Below are 17,670 nucleotides of genomic sequence, written 5' to 3' on the forward strand. Positions count from 1 at the left end.
ATATTTTGGCAATTCCTCTACAGTTACCAGATGCCTAAAGCTGCAAATGGGCAAATATTTTATGAGAAAAATATTTGTCATCTCAGTGTCATTAAAAAAGTGTTTCACAGATTCGCAGCATTCTGACTCATGGCCAAAACTACTTACTAATGGCCAGATCTACTAAGATCCCGGTATACCAGTAGTAATCTTCATGAACAAACTAGAATTCTGTGCTGGTCTGAACCACGGCTTGAAGGTGATTTACAAAGTGATTGTGTAAATGGTAGCAGGTGCAAACGTGTTGCAGACGCCATCTTTAAATGAGGGTTTTGCACATTTCGTGGTTTGCAGCATGGCGAGTTTGGAGAGAAAACTTGATCTACAGCAAAGAAATCTGAGAGATACACAAATAAATACTGTATGGGAGCAAATTCATAAAAAGGTCCTGCTGTCGGCAAAGCGTTATGAACAAGGGATGAAGTAAAAAGACGTATGAAGACATTAGAAGGTGAACAAAGGGAAAATCAGCATATAATAACACGGGTGGGGTTTAGGCTGGAAAACAAGAAAGTAACCATGAATGGATATGAGACAGACTCCTGTTTCTAATAAAGGCTTAGTTTTTTGGTTTTTTTTTTAAATGGATTTCATAAACTGACCCACCTACAAGCAGGCAGCTAAAATCTTTCCAGCTCACAGCTCGGAGAGCAGAAGACTTTTGCTTTTCAAAATAAAAGACTTATGCATCGACCTGACATGTATTGCACATATGGCGCAAAGATTTAGTCCTAATACTCAATTACTTATTTTTTCAGCTACTTACAAAAAAAAAAAGAAAAGAAAAAAAAAACATATTTGGCCTTAGTTAAAAACTGTAGGGTGTGTGGAAACCTAATAATCACGTTCATCCAGCAACACGTGGCATTTAGGACTTGGACAGCACATCTGGAGGATCCCAGGTGTAACTGTCATGTGCAGGTATGTGCAACTTCTCTCCAAATCCATCCTGAGTCCCTCCAACTGCTCCAACATGCTGGATAAGCCATATGTTTTGACTGTTTACTCGTTCATCCCAAAAATTTTTGTGAATATAAAGGCAGCCATACACAAAATTATGCACTTAAGACAGTTTGCACTTTCTTCTGAAACAAGTTAAATACAAACACAGTTTCTATCAGTAGCATTGATCTCAGGTTTGATAGATCACTTTGCAGGTTCTAGTTTAATATGTTTACAGTTTTTCCTCCATCACACGCAGAACAGGCTGTGAAATGCCCCATATTGCATATTCATTGTGGCAGACATGAATCATTTTGTACTTTTTTTAAAATGTGCAGTAAGTTTGCACGTTTTAGTTCATGCAAACCTTTAGTAGATCCAGACCTTGCAGTAATATGTAAAACAACTAACAAGACACTAAATTCAAATAGTGTTCATTTCCATCTTGTGTCTACAAATGCTCGGAGGTATGGTTTGAAGAATTTACACCAGTTGCACTGTAAAAATATCAGTTTGTGCAAGGGAATGGCGTGTGCATTATTTGCATGAACATGCAGTTTTTACATTTGGTTGCAGGCTTGTGTTCTTGTATAAAAAATTGCCCACAACATCTGCAGCTTTTGTCTTTACAGCTTGTCTCATTCAAAGGACTCAGATTGTCTGGTATACACTGCTAGCTAAATGCTATGACTATGTTACCACTTTGTACTGTCCTGTTATGCAACATCATGATGTTCTTTTACTTTTATGTTCCTTTCATTACTTTACCAGATGCAAATCTTCCTGCTGATCCTTTGATAGATTAAGTGGAGCTGTAAAACAAAACCAAAATGAAGTGTTTCGACAATCTGGCTGAACTGTTTGAAACCTGTTACTCCTCCTAACTGAATCATATCTACATTCTAGCAGATTTCCATAATTTTTACATGCACAGAAAATGTGGCTATCTGCAAAAGCAACACCAAGATGTAAGGATGATGAGGAAACAAAAAACAATGTGACACGTTCCTTGAAGAAAACTGATGTTTGCCAAGGACAGATAATCTGTGTGTGAGAGAGATGAACAGATGGATGAAAAACACCAGCAGACATGTCAGCGGTAGTTTGTACCCCGGTACTGGAGCTTCTGAGCCCTGTTGTTGGGGCAGTCCTTGCCCTGCATGCTGAAGTTGATGTTGGTGCGGATGCAGCGGTTGTTCAGCGGCTGAACCGGACGAACGTTGTCGCTCATGCTCAGGAAGATCTGAGATGGCTGGTTCTGGCTCAGTAGCCGCAAGGAGTGCATCTGTGACCGACGGAGGAGACAGAGGAGAGAAGTCGGCACGGGCAATAACGGAAAGGTCAGCATAGATTTTTGCTCCTGAACATCATAAACGTGGAGATAATAAAGTCCAAACAGAGCAGAATAAGACCTTTGGTGCTGAGCTGACATGTTTCACAGGGAAACACTGGACAGAGTTTGCTGTTTGACGCTCACCTGCATGCGTGTGAGGTACACTGGCTTGTTCATCAGGATCCATGTCGCTGTCTCAAAGCACGGAGGAATGGTCATGGATCCATCGTATGTGATGAAACTATTCGTTTCTGGGTAAATCTCCTCGATGTTCAGACCGGTTAGAAGATACGCATCATCTGCAGGAAGAAAATCCAGAAACAAACATAAACAGAGACATTTAAGGTTTTACCAGGGAGTGCTATTAGTGTTGTAAAAGTTAAGCTGCGGTACAAAAACAAAAAAACAACAGCCCTGCAGGCTGTTCAGCATGTTGAAAACCACCGTATATTTCCTCAGAGAAAGTAAAACCAGTTTGGTCAGATGTTTTTCAGACTCTGCAGCAGGTATTTGGTATTGACTTGGAATCCGACCCTCTAACAGCGTGATTTAGTCCGGCTTATCCAAAGACATGCCAACCTGTGCAGCGTGCCGTAGCCTTTGGCCGCTGCCAACAGACAGCCTGAAACATGTCCTGCCTCCTACATGCAAGCAGTGCTTCCATAATATTTAACAATTAAAACAATTAAAAGGCTGAGGTCCCGACAGAATGGCTCTCTGAAATCTTTTCAAATAAAACTTTATTTATGCAACATTTTCCATTCAAAGGCAGCTCAGAGTGCTTTACAAACACAAATTATGAATATAAATATAAAACCTTTATATAAAACCACTTTAAGAGCACACACCTGATTATACTCGCTTTCCAAACACCCATCATCTCACATGCACCCACATAGGAAACATACCCCCCCAACACTTCGCATAAACATGGGCCCCAACTTCTAGTCTCTAACAATTTAAAAATATAATTGGTAGTAAACATCTGAGAATAAACATCTGGCTCAAGGGTGAGGTGAAGAAACAATGTGATGGGGATCCGTCCACACCCGGAACCGCCCCACCAAAAACCTCAAAGGGCGTCACCATGGAAATTGCCCAAAACACAGGAAGGAGTCCACACCAGAGCCAGGGTGGGACCCACCAATCACTCCAAGCACCAAGCAGGACGATGTCAACACCATCGACCCGCAGTGGGCACAGCGCTCAATGTGGAGGTTCTCCATGAGGACAACACTGGAATTCAAATAAGCTTAGATCCAAATAAGCTTAAAAACAACAAGTACAATGAAGAGTAATACAAAAATATACATGAAATAATGATCTGTATCTATTTAAATAAATAGAAATGAAAGAAAACGGATAACTAAAAATACACTCAAACAAATAAAAAATGTAAATAAATGAAATAAAATTCAGCTGTAGGGTAAGTTATAAAGGTCTTGAGCCTTTTTAAAAAAAAAAAAAACATCAACAGCCTCTGCAGCCCTGAGAGTCTCTGGCTGGCGGATCCACAGACCCGGACCGTGGTGGCAAAAACAGCCTTCGCTGTAAGTTCTGCTCTTAACTTTTGGAAGCTTAGAAGCTAAAAGGCCAGAAGATCTCAGGATCTAAGTGAAAAGGAGGTCAGATAAATAAGAAGGACCAAGACCATGAAGACATTTATAAACAGCTAAAATAACGATACAATCCTCCTAAAACGCACGAGGAGCCGATGCAGTGAGTTTAAAACTGGTGTGATGTGTTCCCGCCCTCCGGTCCTCATCAGAAACTCGAGCTGCTGAGGTATGGAGTGATTAAACACTCAGTGAACACGACATAACAACAATCTAATCTAGCAAAAATAAAAGTATCGGCACCCCCACCCCCTCTCCTTGTAGCCCTTTAGGACCAGAGCCGGACATCTCTGAAGCAGGTGAACATTTACTCTCACAACTGAGCCAGTTGCCTACAAAGTTAGCGTCTGGAGGTTTCATCATGACTGCTAAGCTAGCAGTTTGTTAGCTTGTTTACCGTTTATCTAACTTCCTGCCAGATAACGAGATTTCACCAAGATCCACAGCCAAGTCTTAACATTTACAAATATATCTAAGATGAATTCCTTTTGCATCTTTTCGCCGATGTATAAATGCTTGCAGATTTCTATGAAAATGAATAAAACCTTTGGTTGAATGACACACACACACACACACACACACACACACACCTGGAAATAAAAATGAAATCATGCCATGGAAATGCTACGACACACTCACCATCCCATACACTGCATCACATTTAGGTCCTTTCTGAATATAATTTGATAAAAACTTCTCTTGTACAAGCTGTCCATGCAGCAACCAATCAGACGGCCCAGAATGTGAACGAACTCAAACGGCACCGTTGCAGGATAATGACATATCACACTGATGAATTCCCTTCTCAGCTCAACAAAATGTCCAAATCAGCATAATTATATAATTAAACTGATGAGATAAAAGTGGTTTGTGCATATGAAACTGATAAAAGCGTGATAGTGAGCAAATTCTCCTTTCAGTGAGTCGGTGTTCCCATGACAACAGGAGGATCTGGTCCGCTAATAAGATAATTGTTCAAGTTAATCAACCTGCAGGTGTTTAAATAACCAGGTCTAATATGCAATCTTTCTTATTCAAGTGTGAGTACAACCCCTACTGTTTGTGTAACTCCACCCACTGCCAGAAGCTGCAGGTTTGGGGGTGCGAGGACTGGGAGGTGATCAGGGTGCGGTGATTGGACGAGGGAATATACGCACAGGAAATACTGAATGATGGACAGCAACTCAGCGGCCGCTAGCAAAATGGAAAGATAGAGATTCACAAAGCAGTTCCACCACCGAGTGTCTTTCAGGTGGAAGACGTTTCTGTCTCAGCTGCACGACGCGGTGGTGGAAGAACAAGGTGGTCCTGAGCCGTACGGGTCTGACCCTGCACTGACCTGTGACCTGCAGAGACTTCCAGCTGCTGTCTGTCTCCAGATGGAGATCAGCAGGTAAAGAATAAAGTCTGGTGTAACTTTTACACCCCTCAGAAGCACAAATGATTTCATGTTTTCTCATGAACGCTGCAAATCTTATGTCTAAAAATGAACCTGAATCCACGTCTGATAGCAAGGTCAAAGTTCCCAACCCAACACGCTGTAAGTGTCGTTGGACGTCGTTTCTACGTCTACAATGCCAGTCGGCCTGTTTAACATGTTGAGGGCGGGAACTGAGTTGTTTCTTTTCTCTGCTTACCTCTACATCATCAGAAAACATGCTTGTATCCTGAAGGGACATTTGAATCATTTTTGACCCACAAAATACAAAATGTTCTTCTCTTATTGGTTTAAGTATCAATTTTAGCAGCAGTGATGCTGGTCTTTGATAAGAAGACAGTTAAACTGTGGTTCACATCTCAAAAAACACATTTTTGGGAGCACTACCCATTAAAGTTAGATTATTATAATGGCGAACTGAAGATTTCTCATTTTTAAATCAGTGCACATTTAAACTTTATCAGAATCAGAATCAGAAAGACTTTTGTTGCCATTTTCTTTGAACAATTCACAGACTAGGAACTTGTTTTAGTGATAGGGTGCTGAATAATAAAAATAATAACAAAAACACTGAATAATAATATAAAATAAGAAATACAGCTATTTTACAACTATTTTACAAATAAGGTAAAGACATGCAGAGAAATGAACATATATACAAACATTTTTTTTTGTTAAAAATATATAATAAGAGTAAAGCTAAAAGTAATTTCGTATGTAGACATGCAGATATGTACAGTATGAACAGTAGCATCCAAACAACTGTGTAAATTAGCAGTCCAGTAGATGAAGTGACATGACTTATTGAAGTGACTGGAGTTATAAAGTGTCCAGCTCAGGAATTATGAGTGTTCATGAGTCTGACAGCTGAGGGGAAGAAGCTGTTTTTATGGCGAGAGGTTCTGGTCTGAACGGACCGTAGCCTTCTGCCAGAAGGAAGTGGTTCAAATAGTCCATGTCCAGGGTGAGAAGAGGGTCCCAGAGACCTGGAGACGTACAGGTGTATTTTGTCTCTACTAGCAGCTGACTGTTCAACGTTGAGGGAGGCAAGAAGCTCCTCTTTGTGGTCGTTCTGATGGTTGTAGTTTTCTTCAACACCACACTTTCACTCACCATGTGAGAAAAGCTCCTTCCTGGCTGGTATTTAATGTACTGATATAAAATATTTATGTGATGTGTACATGGACATGTTGGCTCCTCTGATCCATCACGAGACGATCTTCCCTCCGACTCCCATCACACTGAGAGCTGATCATCTCCGAAACGTTACGTCCTCCTCCTCACTGCTCATCACGCTCTCAGCTCATCTCTCCTAACTAATTCTTCTCACTTCTTTCACACAACATCTACAGCTCTGTGAGTGACAGGCTATTGGTGTTACAGCATGAAACCTTTTATCCAGACTGTCTCTACTGTCAGGACACTAATTGGACAGACTGCGACTCTCCATCTCGCTCTCTCTCTTCACACTCCACTGGATTGCTCCCAGAAACTTGTCATCCTCCAGGCCTCTGGTGACAAATGGACTCGCCTCCTGTGATGAGGTCACTGTAGTGGACCCCAGAAGCTTTAGTGCTAACTGAACTGCATCACTATTAAACACTGACTAACTTTTCTGGAGCAGGAACATGAGTTTATCTCAGATATAATTAGCATGACACCCTCCGCCTGCTCTCCATATCTCATCAATGCTCTGCAAACAACAGCTGAACATCAGCTCTGTCACAGGTCAGTGTGTGGCTGATATGAATGTGGATGAAGGGAACACATCTTTGTGTTTGCTCTGAGTACATATGCATATTAAAACAAAGGCAGTAGCCTGGCAGTATTATTGGCTGTGAGAAACCTGAGGACCCAAGAGCCTGAGTGGGTTGTGTGTGACTGTGTGTGTGTTTGTATGAGTCATAGGTGTATCTGTCAGGGTTTTAACAGCTGTCAGAGCCTGGGCTTCTCTCCAGCTGGACCACCTCATAGAAACAACAGTGCTGAACGGATTATTCCAAATATCGACGATATCATTACCAAGGCATTGTTTGATAAAATGGTGATGAGATCGATACTTTTCATTCAGAGGGAGAAAAGCAAATGAATGATAATGAGACGCATCCAACAGCAGATTTTACTTTTGTTTTGCTAATTTCCACTGTTGACTTTTTTCTCTTGAACACCTGAGTGACAAAAGGGGAATTAAGGTTATTTTATTGTTAATGATGTTGCTTCTGTTGCAGCCCGGCTCAAAGGCTGCAACCATAAAGGGAAGCAGGCACAAAAGTTTATTACAGTAATAAACTTCATTAAAGAAAAACAGAAGACTGAACTCAACCAAAAAACACTGAGCTCAGGCTGGATGGAGCTGTTTGAGAGTGTGTGTGTGTGTGTATATATATATATATATATATATATATATATATATATATATATATATATATATATATATATATATATATATATATATATATATATATGTGTGTGTGTGTGTGTGTATACACTATGGTAATTGAAACCAAACAAAAGAAACAAAACGAATAGTGAACTATTACTGTCATGTTCTAGTAAAACAGTAATATAAGCATAACATCCAGTCAAAGATCCTAAGTACACACACACACTTAGCGGGCGTATCATTTGAAGTTATCAACGTTTTCCATGATAAAATCTGCAGACTGTGGAAAACATTCAAAGGAGTTTTATTAAATGAGAAAACAGTGTTTTTATGAAGACCGAAGAGCATATGCTGGTGTGTTCATTGTGTTTTATGTTATTTATAGCCTGATCAGACGGTGGTTAGAAAACACCATCTGCTGATGGAGCATTTTATTTAGAAAAATCTCCCATGCAGTTCTGGAATGCACCTTATTCTGAAAAGTCTTTGCTTCTTCCTGGCTTATGGCCCAGGTGGAGCCTGCACTAGAACCTGCAGTGGAACCTGCAGTAGAACGTGCAGCAGAACGGTCCCCATAGTGGAATCTGCAGTGGAACCTGCAGTAGAACCTGCAGTAGAACAGTCCCTACAGTGGAACCCTCAGTAGAATCTGCAGTAGAACGGTCCCCACAGTGGAGCTCTGCAGTAGAACCTGCAGTATAACGGTCCCCATAGTGGAATCCGCAGTGGAACCTGCAGTAGATCATGCAGCAGAACGGTCCCCTCAGTGGAGCTCTGCAGTAGAACCTGCAGTATAACGGTCCCCATAGTGGAATCCGCAGTGGAACCTGCAGTAGATCATGCAGCAGAACGGTCCCCATAGTGGAATCCGCAGTGGAACCTGCAGTAGATCATGCAGCAGAACGGTCCCCACAGTGGAGCTCTGCAGTAGAACCTGCAGTATAACGGTCCCCATAGTGGAGCTCTGCAGTAGAACCTGCAGTATAACGGTCCCCATAGTGGAATCCGCAGTGGAACCTGCAGTAGATCATGCAGCAGAACGGTCCCCATAGTGGAATCTGCAGTAAAACCTGCAGTAGAACCTCCAGTAGAACGGTCCCCTCAGTGGAGCTCTGCAGCCAGACTGTCGTGCTCGTTTCTAATTTTTCATACTGCGTTCTGTTTTTATTTCCATTTTTCACTGATTTTTCACACTAATATTCATAATAATATTTCATGACTTTTCTTTGGTTGATTTTCTCTGAGTGTTCATGTTATTGGCTTCCTCTGTACGTGAAGCACATTGAGACGACTGTGGAATAAACTGTTCTTTCTGGAAGGAGACAGATGTTGTGATGCTGCAGAGGCTTATGGATGCAACGCCACGGTGGACGCTGCTGTAATGAAAGCCAAAGGAGATCCAACCAAATCAGTGATTTTTTCTACGGTGGTGACTTTCCACCAAGTCGTGGATAATTGTTGTTTTGGTTATCATAGTTGTCTTACTGTAAATGTAATATGAAAGAACAACGCCAATGCACTGACATGTGGACTGTACTGAATCCCTGGAATGCATCCGAGTCCAGGTTTAGTTTTCCCACCTGTTTTATTTGTTTTGCATGTGGAATACACACATTTTATATTCAGCGCATTTTGCTTGGTCTCGAATCAAAAAGTTTCTGATCCACTGACACGGAGCATCCCTGTAACCATGGCAACCAGCTCTCTGCCTGCTCGCAGTGTGAGATGAGAAGGAGACTGTGCTGCTGCCAGAGGACTCTGAACAGCATGACTGGAATAAATTGCAGTAAAACAGATTTGTGGATGTTTCTCACTTTCCCCCGATCGGTCTGCAGAACATGCTGCTGATGCGCTGTACTTCTCTGTCTTGTCTAGCTGTGTGACATGAGCATCCTTTTTCTGGAATATGTAGCATGAGAGTCAGTAAAAAGTGTCAGCTATGTGAGTTTCACAGCCCTGTCAGACATTGATCCAAACACGTCGGCTCTTCGACTTGGTTTTAGCCTCTGTGTTGTACAGTAGCATTGTTTCTCTGAAATAAATAAATCCAACCCAACTGTGAAAAATGGAAATGAAAACAGATCGCAGTGATTTGTAAGCCTCATCAACTCATATTTTACTCCCAATAGAAGATAAACAACTTATCAGATGTTAAAACTTGAGCTAAAGGTGAATCTTAAGTTGAGCAACACGTTGGTAAAAAGTGTTTCCAGGATAATGTTTAGCATTGTTAGCATCTCCTCTTCTTCTAACATCTGGAAACATCTGGAAGTGAGGAGAGCAGTTCTGTGGTCCAGCATGGTGGAACCTGCAAGGTCTTCCCTGAAAGAGACGTTGTCTGGATGGGAGCAGATGTTTCAGCATTGATGGAGCTTCCCAGATGTGGAAGCTGCCCACGCCATCGGCACTAATGCAACCCCATCCCATCAGAGATGCAGGCTGATAACAAGCTGGATGCTCCCTCTCCTCTTTAGTCTGCAGGACACGCCGTCCATGCTGTCCACAAACTATTCCACATCTTCATCCAGGTTTCCACTCAGAACATTTTAAATGAGCTTTGGTCCAGAGAAGACGGCGTGTTTCTGGATCCTCTGCACATATGATGGAGCTTTAACCTGCAGGTGTGGATTTCAGGATGAACTGGGTTCACAGACAATTGTAAACCTGGTGTGTTTTTCCTGTTTACATCCCATTCTCCCTACTTAATCCAGTCTAAGTATCGTAACATTATCACCAGAACTTTTGGTTGCACGTGCATCGTACGCCAGGTTTAGTTTTACCGTGTGTTTTATTTGTTTTGCATGTTGCATACACACTAAACAGGGTTGCGTCGGGAACCATTATCAGAGATGCTGCAGGTAGGTTTGCAGCCAATTTAAATCTAATGAAACTGCTACACTTTCACTGTGACAGACTCATGTTTCAACAGGAGTGTCCAAACTTTTGGCTGAGTTTGTATCAGCAAAGAGGGAACTAGTGAATGAAATGTGTTAGCATGCTAATGCTAATGGTTTGCGTTTAGTGCTGGAGCTAATCACACTCCATAGTGATTTCCTTTTGGAATTAACAGGCTAAAATACATTTTAATGTAAAGCCTTATTAAAGTTTTCTATATGCAAAGGAAAATGAGTACTCTGACTGTTTCGTTTGGTTTCAGGATTTCTGGAAGTCTTCCTGAGTCCATGTCTTGGTTTCCAGTAGAAAATTCTGTCTGCCTTTAATGCAAAAGATCACCAGTGTCAAACTTTGTCCCATGTGCACAGAGATTTCTTCAGATTCTCTGCATCTTCTGATGATATTCTACACTGTAGATGGTGGATCTTTAAAGTCTGAGGAACATTTTTATAAGAAACTCAAAAACAGTTTTTAAACCCAGTTTGTCTCAGACTGGTGAATGTCTGTCCGTCTTTCCATCTGAGAGACTCTGCCTCTCTGAAATGCTCATTTTATACCCAGTCATGTTACTGACCTGTTCCTGATTAGTTGTCAAATGTTCCTCCTCTGATTTGTTCTAGTTACTTTTCCAGCTTTTTGTTGCTCCTGTTTGAACTTTTTCCAGACGTGTTGCTGCATCAGATTCATATTTTCCATCAGATGATAAAATGTCCCAGACTCTTGTACTGGCAACAAGATATGGCTCTATTCTGTTTTTATTTACATTTTAAACAGCGTCACAACATTTATTTGAGAATTAATCTCAGCCTTGCTGGAATCTAAAATGAATGCAGTTTAACCTTTCTGTAACCAGCTATGCAGAAACATTTCTGATGTACTAAACGTGTCATTGTTTGAGCTAATTAGCTAATAAGATAATAACACCTTCAACATTAGTGACTTTAGCTAAATGCTTCATTCAGACTGAAAACCAACAAGCAGCTTAAAAAAAACAAACAAAAAAAAACAATAAAAGATGTTTTACACTTTAGCAAATGTAGATTTTAACACACACATTCAGATACACGTGCATAGCCACTTACTTTTATACGTTATTCTCGTGATGGTGTCTCTGTTCAGCATTCGATTCAGGAATGAGTTTGATGTTTCAGCAATCTGCATTAAAGAGAAAGAGGGACGGGGGAGAGGGGGGGCGCGGGGTTAAATGGTCACATCATGAAAATTGGGAGTCCAGCTAAAATTAAACTAAATTTAATCTGCTCAGGATTTAATCTACTCAGGTACTCTTAAGGATAATGCCAATGTGTTTTTTTTTTTAATCTATTATCTTTAATGCCAGTGAAACGTTGAAACCCGCTGATGTATTTTTCACTGTTAAAAGCTCCTCCAACATCTTCTGCTGCTGCTTTGCCTTCTGGAAAAACAAAAGCTCCCACTGTTTTCAAGAAAGCGTGAAAAACAACTCTCAGACACACACTGCTTTGAAGCCACAACACAATCCATCTTTGTAAATAGCAAATGCATTGTGTTTCTGTCCTGATAGGATTCTATAATGTCGAGAAAAAAGGTTTAATTCACTCAGAGATGAATGTGACAGGACGACTCTGCTGCATGTTCCGTTTTATAAAAACATGTGTCTGTTTTCCCGCAGATGCAAAAACATTTATTCCATATTCAGACTCCAAATATGTCAGCCCAAATGATGATATAGGCAGAGAAACATGCATGAATCTCAGCATATCTAAGTGTTTTCACTTCTGCTTGGAAAACAGCAGAACTTGAGCCGGACTTGATAGTCTAATTCTGGGTGTTTGTGTATGTTTATCATCCATTTCTTATTTAGTTTCGAGTTTTGATAAAGCTTTATGTGAACTCATTTTCTTGCTGCTGTGTAAATTGTGTCACTGTGAAAATTTTGGATCATGAAATGAAAGTAAGATGCTGATAAGTCTCTGCCCACCCGGTTCGTTTCATCTCCTGAGTGGCGCTTCCACTCCACAGCTCTCTCCAGACATTTTTCTCTCATTGTTTTTTTCTGTTTATCACAATCTGTTGCTGTGACAACAGATTTGTTGTGTAAAGGTGTTTATACATCGGGACCAAAGCAAATAAGTGACACATGAAAAATACAGTAATAACAGTTCAGAATAAAAAAGACTATTTGTGAGAATTTATGACGCTGAAAATGAGTTCATCAGATGTTCCCACACCGTTCTCTTCACAAGCAGTTACACAAGCTTAATTTACGTCCTATGTTACAAAAGCATTTAAATACATACAAGCCTCTTGACTGCTGTGTTCTTATGTTGTATTTTGTTCTATATTTAGGGAGCTTGCAGATGTGTACCAAGATATAGCAAAAGGAATAGTTTCACCAGAAACAGTAGGGGGCAGTGTTGCACAATATGGTCATGTGTGAAAAGAACAAAGAACAAGAAGCCGTGATGCATTTAATGGCCTCACAGCCAGTCATCATGTACTCTGCTGCTGCTTTTTTTTTTTTTTGTCTCTGAGAATTTTGCATTTTCGTGATTTCCTCTCATGTGGGAACTTTGAAGTAAGCCCTGATCTCTGCACTGCCCTCTGGTGGCTGTACTGTGTAAGAACCAAATCCCGCCCACAACAGGTTGTGTGGGCAGTGGTGCATGATTTCTTAAGGCCTATTTCTGCTCCCTTAAATACATAAATGTGGATATCCATTTCAAACGTTGACACACATCTCCCTATCATACTTCCATGTGCTTTTTGACACTGTCATATTTGTGAAGCAATCCACTAAGGGGCAGTGCTGAGTTCAGAGTTCACTTCCATGTTTTGTGCAGGTTGGTAACAGCAATGCACCACGTTAAAGTTGTTTACAAACTTCCACAAACATGAGAAGAAGAATTAAACCACAAAGTCTTCTCCTTCTTCTTACACGCCCTTCTTCTTCTTAAGTAACATCACTTAACACTCCCCTCTGATTTCCGGTGGTATTGGTCCGTTTTCTGTGATGGGTAGCTGAGTCCCTTATAGATGATCAATTTTATGTGAAAAACCGGCACCAGATATGGATGGAACTGCCTGCATATCTGTCTTCTGCATTAAGCATATATGGGCTTTGACATAAACGTACCAAGTTATTAGATAGACATAGATAAAGCCGAACTTAGTCTTAATAGTTTAACTCAAACCAGATAAAGTTATCGTTTATTCCCACATCTGCCACCTTACTTAACAAGAAACACTGAAATGATCTGGCAGGTAATTTTATGCAACCTTACACTGTTTGCTACACTGACACAAAGGATTTTAGATTACAGATTACATTGTCTTTTTTATTTAAATTATCCTGTTTTTATTGTGCTTTATCTTTAATAACAGATAGATAGCTACCTTTCATGCATTTAGATAGATAGATAGATAGATAGATAGATAGATAGATAGATAGATAGATAGATAGATAGATAGATAGATAGATAGATAGATAGATAGACGGATAGATAGATAGATAGATAGATAGATAGATAGATAGATAGATAGATAGATAGATAGATAGACGGATAGATAGATAGATAGATAGATAGATAGATAGTTAGGTAGATAGATAGATAGATAGATAGATAGATAGATAGATAGATAGATAGATAGATAGTTAGATAGATAGATTAACTTTCTAACTTTCTTCAGGTTTATTCTAAAATCAGCCTATTGGTGTACAGTGATGTGTTTGCATGGCCCCCAGTATATCTGTGTATGTATTTCCAGTGTGTCGTTTAAAACCGAAAGTGAATTCATGTTACACGACAACCAGGCTGTTGTGCTGAACATGTAGCTTAAACCAGTTGTAAGACTTTACTGTGTAGCCTTTAGCCAGAGTAGATTTGAAGCATCCAGATGAAATTTCTGCCAAGAAACTTTGCAGAGCCTTGGGATATGAAGGCTGTCGAAGACTCCAGTAGTTATGTGGCTAACTGGTCAAAAAAAAATGTGATGGTGGAACATAGATGGAGCAGATTGGGGCATACTGACTGGTGACTGCTTGAAGATTAACTTGATTATTGAAGATGTTGTTTATTATGAGTTTTTCTGGTTTTAAAAAGTACAAGTTAGTAATGGGAACCAATTACCAAGTGGTAGTTAATTATTAATTTTGTACACATTTCTTTCAGGTTGCTGTCTGTAAAGTGTCCATTAGAGTACAAAACAGGACAATTAGCCAGACTGGAACATCACATCCTGACTAGAGGAGCTGAAAAGACTGAAAATAAATTATAGTAATGTGAAATATTAAACATAATTTATCAGATTTATCAGGTTAAAAGAGTTTTTCTGAGTTTTTTTTTGTTTGTCCCACCATGTGGTTAAAAAGGACATTCTGGAGCGAACCTACTACTTCTAACAACCAATAACTCATTTACACATCACAGTCAAAATCAAATGTGCAAAGCTGTAACTGGCCGATCAAGTCTGACCGTCAAATATTAATGTCTATTAGTGAAGAGTGTAAACTACGAGCGTGGCACCGTCCATTACAACGACATGTACCGGTTTGGTTATGCTAATTAGATGATGACATCATTTAGCTAGTTTTAGGACAGCCAATAGCTGCTTTTTTTTAGTAAGGCGTTGGCAACCGTGGTCATCAGCTGTAACTTCCACCTCGTAACACACGTGGAGCGCAGCTTCCTGTGCTGTTCCTTAATACTCCTTAATGCCAAAGTCAATCCACCATCAAGCCAAATGTAACAGACGTTCAATATAAGCAAATGGATGAGCAAAGAGACCGGGTAGAAAACAAAAATGTAATTTACTAAATGGAAAAATAAAATATATTTATTTATTATTTTAAAGATTTTTAATGCAGTAACAAGTCAGTGATTAATCCTAGTTTCCCATCCAATCCATCTGTAGGATTAACAAGCAGACAGAATCATTCCTTCATATTGTACAATAATCCACAACATATTTCCTAAGCATCCATGAAAATCCGTAGACCTGTTTTATTTCTAAACTTAGCATGATAAAGTAAAATGTTCAGTTAAACCTGATAAGAAAGGAGAATCTGCTGACTTGAACATGTTCGCTAATAGCTGAAGGAAGAACCCTGCGCTTCATGCCAAACCCATACCTACTACCCTCTCTGTCCCCCCCTTCACCATCACTCGACCATGCTTGGTGAACTCCTCAGCGCCAACTGTTGACATGTCTTTGAGCGAAGTGATTCAAAAGATATGTGCTCGCCCCCCGCCCCTCCTCCTTCACTGCCATGAAATGACTTAGTCTCAGCGGCTCGTGCTGCTCGCTGGTTTCCTGCTCTCCGTCTCATTATTTCTAAAGAAGCTCGCTGAGGGGGATTCGGTTATTCTGGGTCTTCTCCACATTAGGTGTGAGAGAAGAATAGACTTTACACCATATGGCTGGTTGTCCATCTGGCAACAAGACGTTCAGATATTTATGGATATTGAGTAAGAAAGTCGTGCTCAGACTGTAAAACCGTGTCCCAGTCTCGTTTCTGCCCATGTGGCCGGATGCCGTCCTCCCTTGTGACTCTGTTCGTGGCATTCTGAGTCTCAGTAATGAGTCTGAAAACCTGACAAGGCCTTTAAAGGCACGAGTCACTGCAAAGTGAGAAAAATGAGCTTCTAGTCTGGGAGAGATTTGGCTAATTACCACTTAACTGCTCTGTAAAGAAAGAGACTGCGATACATGGTTAACACAGAGGGAGTGGAGAAACACTTAGGAAAAGAAAGACGGAGTGGAATTGGGTGGGTGTATGAGTGGGCAGCAAGTGTTGGAGCAAGATTTCTTTTAATGGCACATCTCTGGTTACTTTCCGATGTGGGCATTGATAAAACTGGATTTAGATGGAAGTTTATGAAACAATGTTGATTTAAAAAGAAGGTTTTCAAGCAGGAGAACAGTAAATGATTCACAGTCTCAGACAGGGGTGGAGAAACAGGCCATAAAAATGCATCGTAGCATCCACTTCTTTTTCCTTTTTTTCCACAAGACACAACAAAAGATGAATGACAAAAGACAAAGACAAGACTAATTAAATCAAATGGCAGAACGATCCAAGAATGAATGGAGAAGAAAACAATGAATAATGAAATAAAATAAGAAAATAAATTAGGTATGTGTATGTGTGTGTGTGTTTTTTATGTATTGACAGAAAACAAGCATGCTGATGCTTTGGGGATACTGTGAATTGGGATTATCAACCCTTAAACATACATTTGCTCATGAACGGGGACGAAATCTGATTGAAACGAGGTGTATTGTGATTCACTGAGGCGGACATTTTTTCCTGAGAATTTTGGTCTGGTACGGCTTCTTCCAGACGGTGACGTTCAACTGATATCTTGTTTTCCTATTCAGGAGGATTGTGGCGACCACCAGGGCTCTGAGTGTGTACTTGTGAAGTTTTTCTTCTACTTGTAAAGTTCTTCTTCTTCTCTGTAATTTCCGGCAGTCCCTCCTGAGCATATTGTGCAACACCGCCCCCTACCCTTTCCCAGTGGTACCACAGCTTCTCCTACATCTTGGTACACATCCACTTTTTCCGTTAAAGAAGAAAATAAACATTTTTCTCGTCTTACTGCTGATGAAGTCACAGATGAATGTGGAGCAAAGTTGAGGTGGTATGTTGCTGATACTGCAAGACTCTTTCTGTAACCCCCCCTCTGAGACTTACATGGATTATCCTGATTGCCTTAATGGCTGGATTATGAAAAATTGGAATATAACTACTGGTACACTGAATTGGATTGTATCTGATTGGATTTTAAATGAACTTAGTCAGTCTCTCTTTAATGTACCCCGACATAACTTTTTATGCTAATAGTTGCTTTATAAATAAACTGGAGTGGAATAGAACAATAATAAAATGAGCTTACAGTGTGATTATGTATTTCATTAACAGCATTCTGGGAGTGAAAGTCTCTTCTTGTTTTACATAACAATCCCAGGAGGCTCATAGGGAACCTTAGTTTGAGAAGTGGAGCAGATTTTTCTATTTGAAATGGCCATTAATAAGAAGATG

The 17,670-nt window shown here is 40.2% G+C and overlaps 1 protein-coding gene across 1 annotated transcript in view; it reads right to left on the minus strand.

The window, feature by feature from the left end:
* The window catches only part of ca10a (carbonic anhydrase Xa), a gene marked incomplete at its 3' end in the record, with an annotated part of 353,940 nt that overhangs the window by 4,618 nt on the left and 331,652 nt on the right, over positions 1 to 17,670 (minus strand). The window contains exons 6-8 of the mRNA XM_079260972.1: positions 11,729 to 11,801; positions 2,459 to 2,613; positions 2,092 to 2,266 (exon numbers count right to left, since the gene is read on the minus strand). Coding sequence (XP_079117098.1) covers positions 2,092 to 2,266; positions 2,459 to 2,613; positions 11,729 to 11,801 — 403 coding nt within the window. The remainder of the gene's footprint in view (positions 1 to 2,091; positions 2,267 to 2,458; positions 2,614 to 11,728; positions 11,802 to 17,670) is intronic.

This window comes from Telmatherina bonti, assembly GCF_933228915.1.
Source record: "Telmatherina bonti genome assembly, chromosome: 21".
Lineage (NCBI taxonomy): Eukaryota > Metazoa > Chordata > Actinopteri > Atheriniformes > Telmatherinidae > Telmatherina > Telmatherina bonti.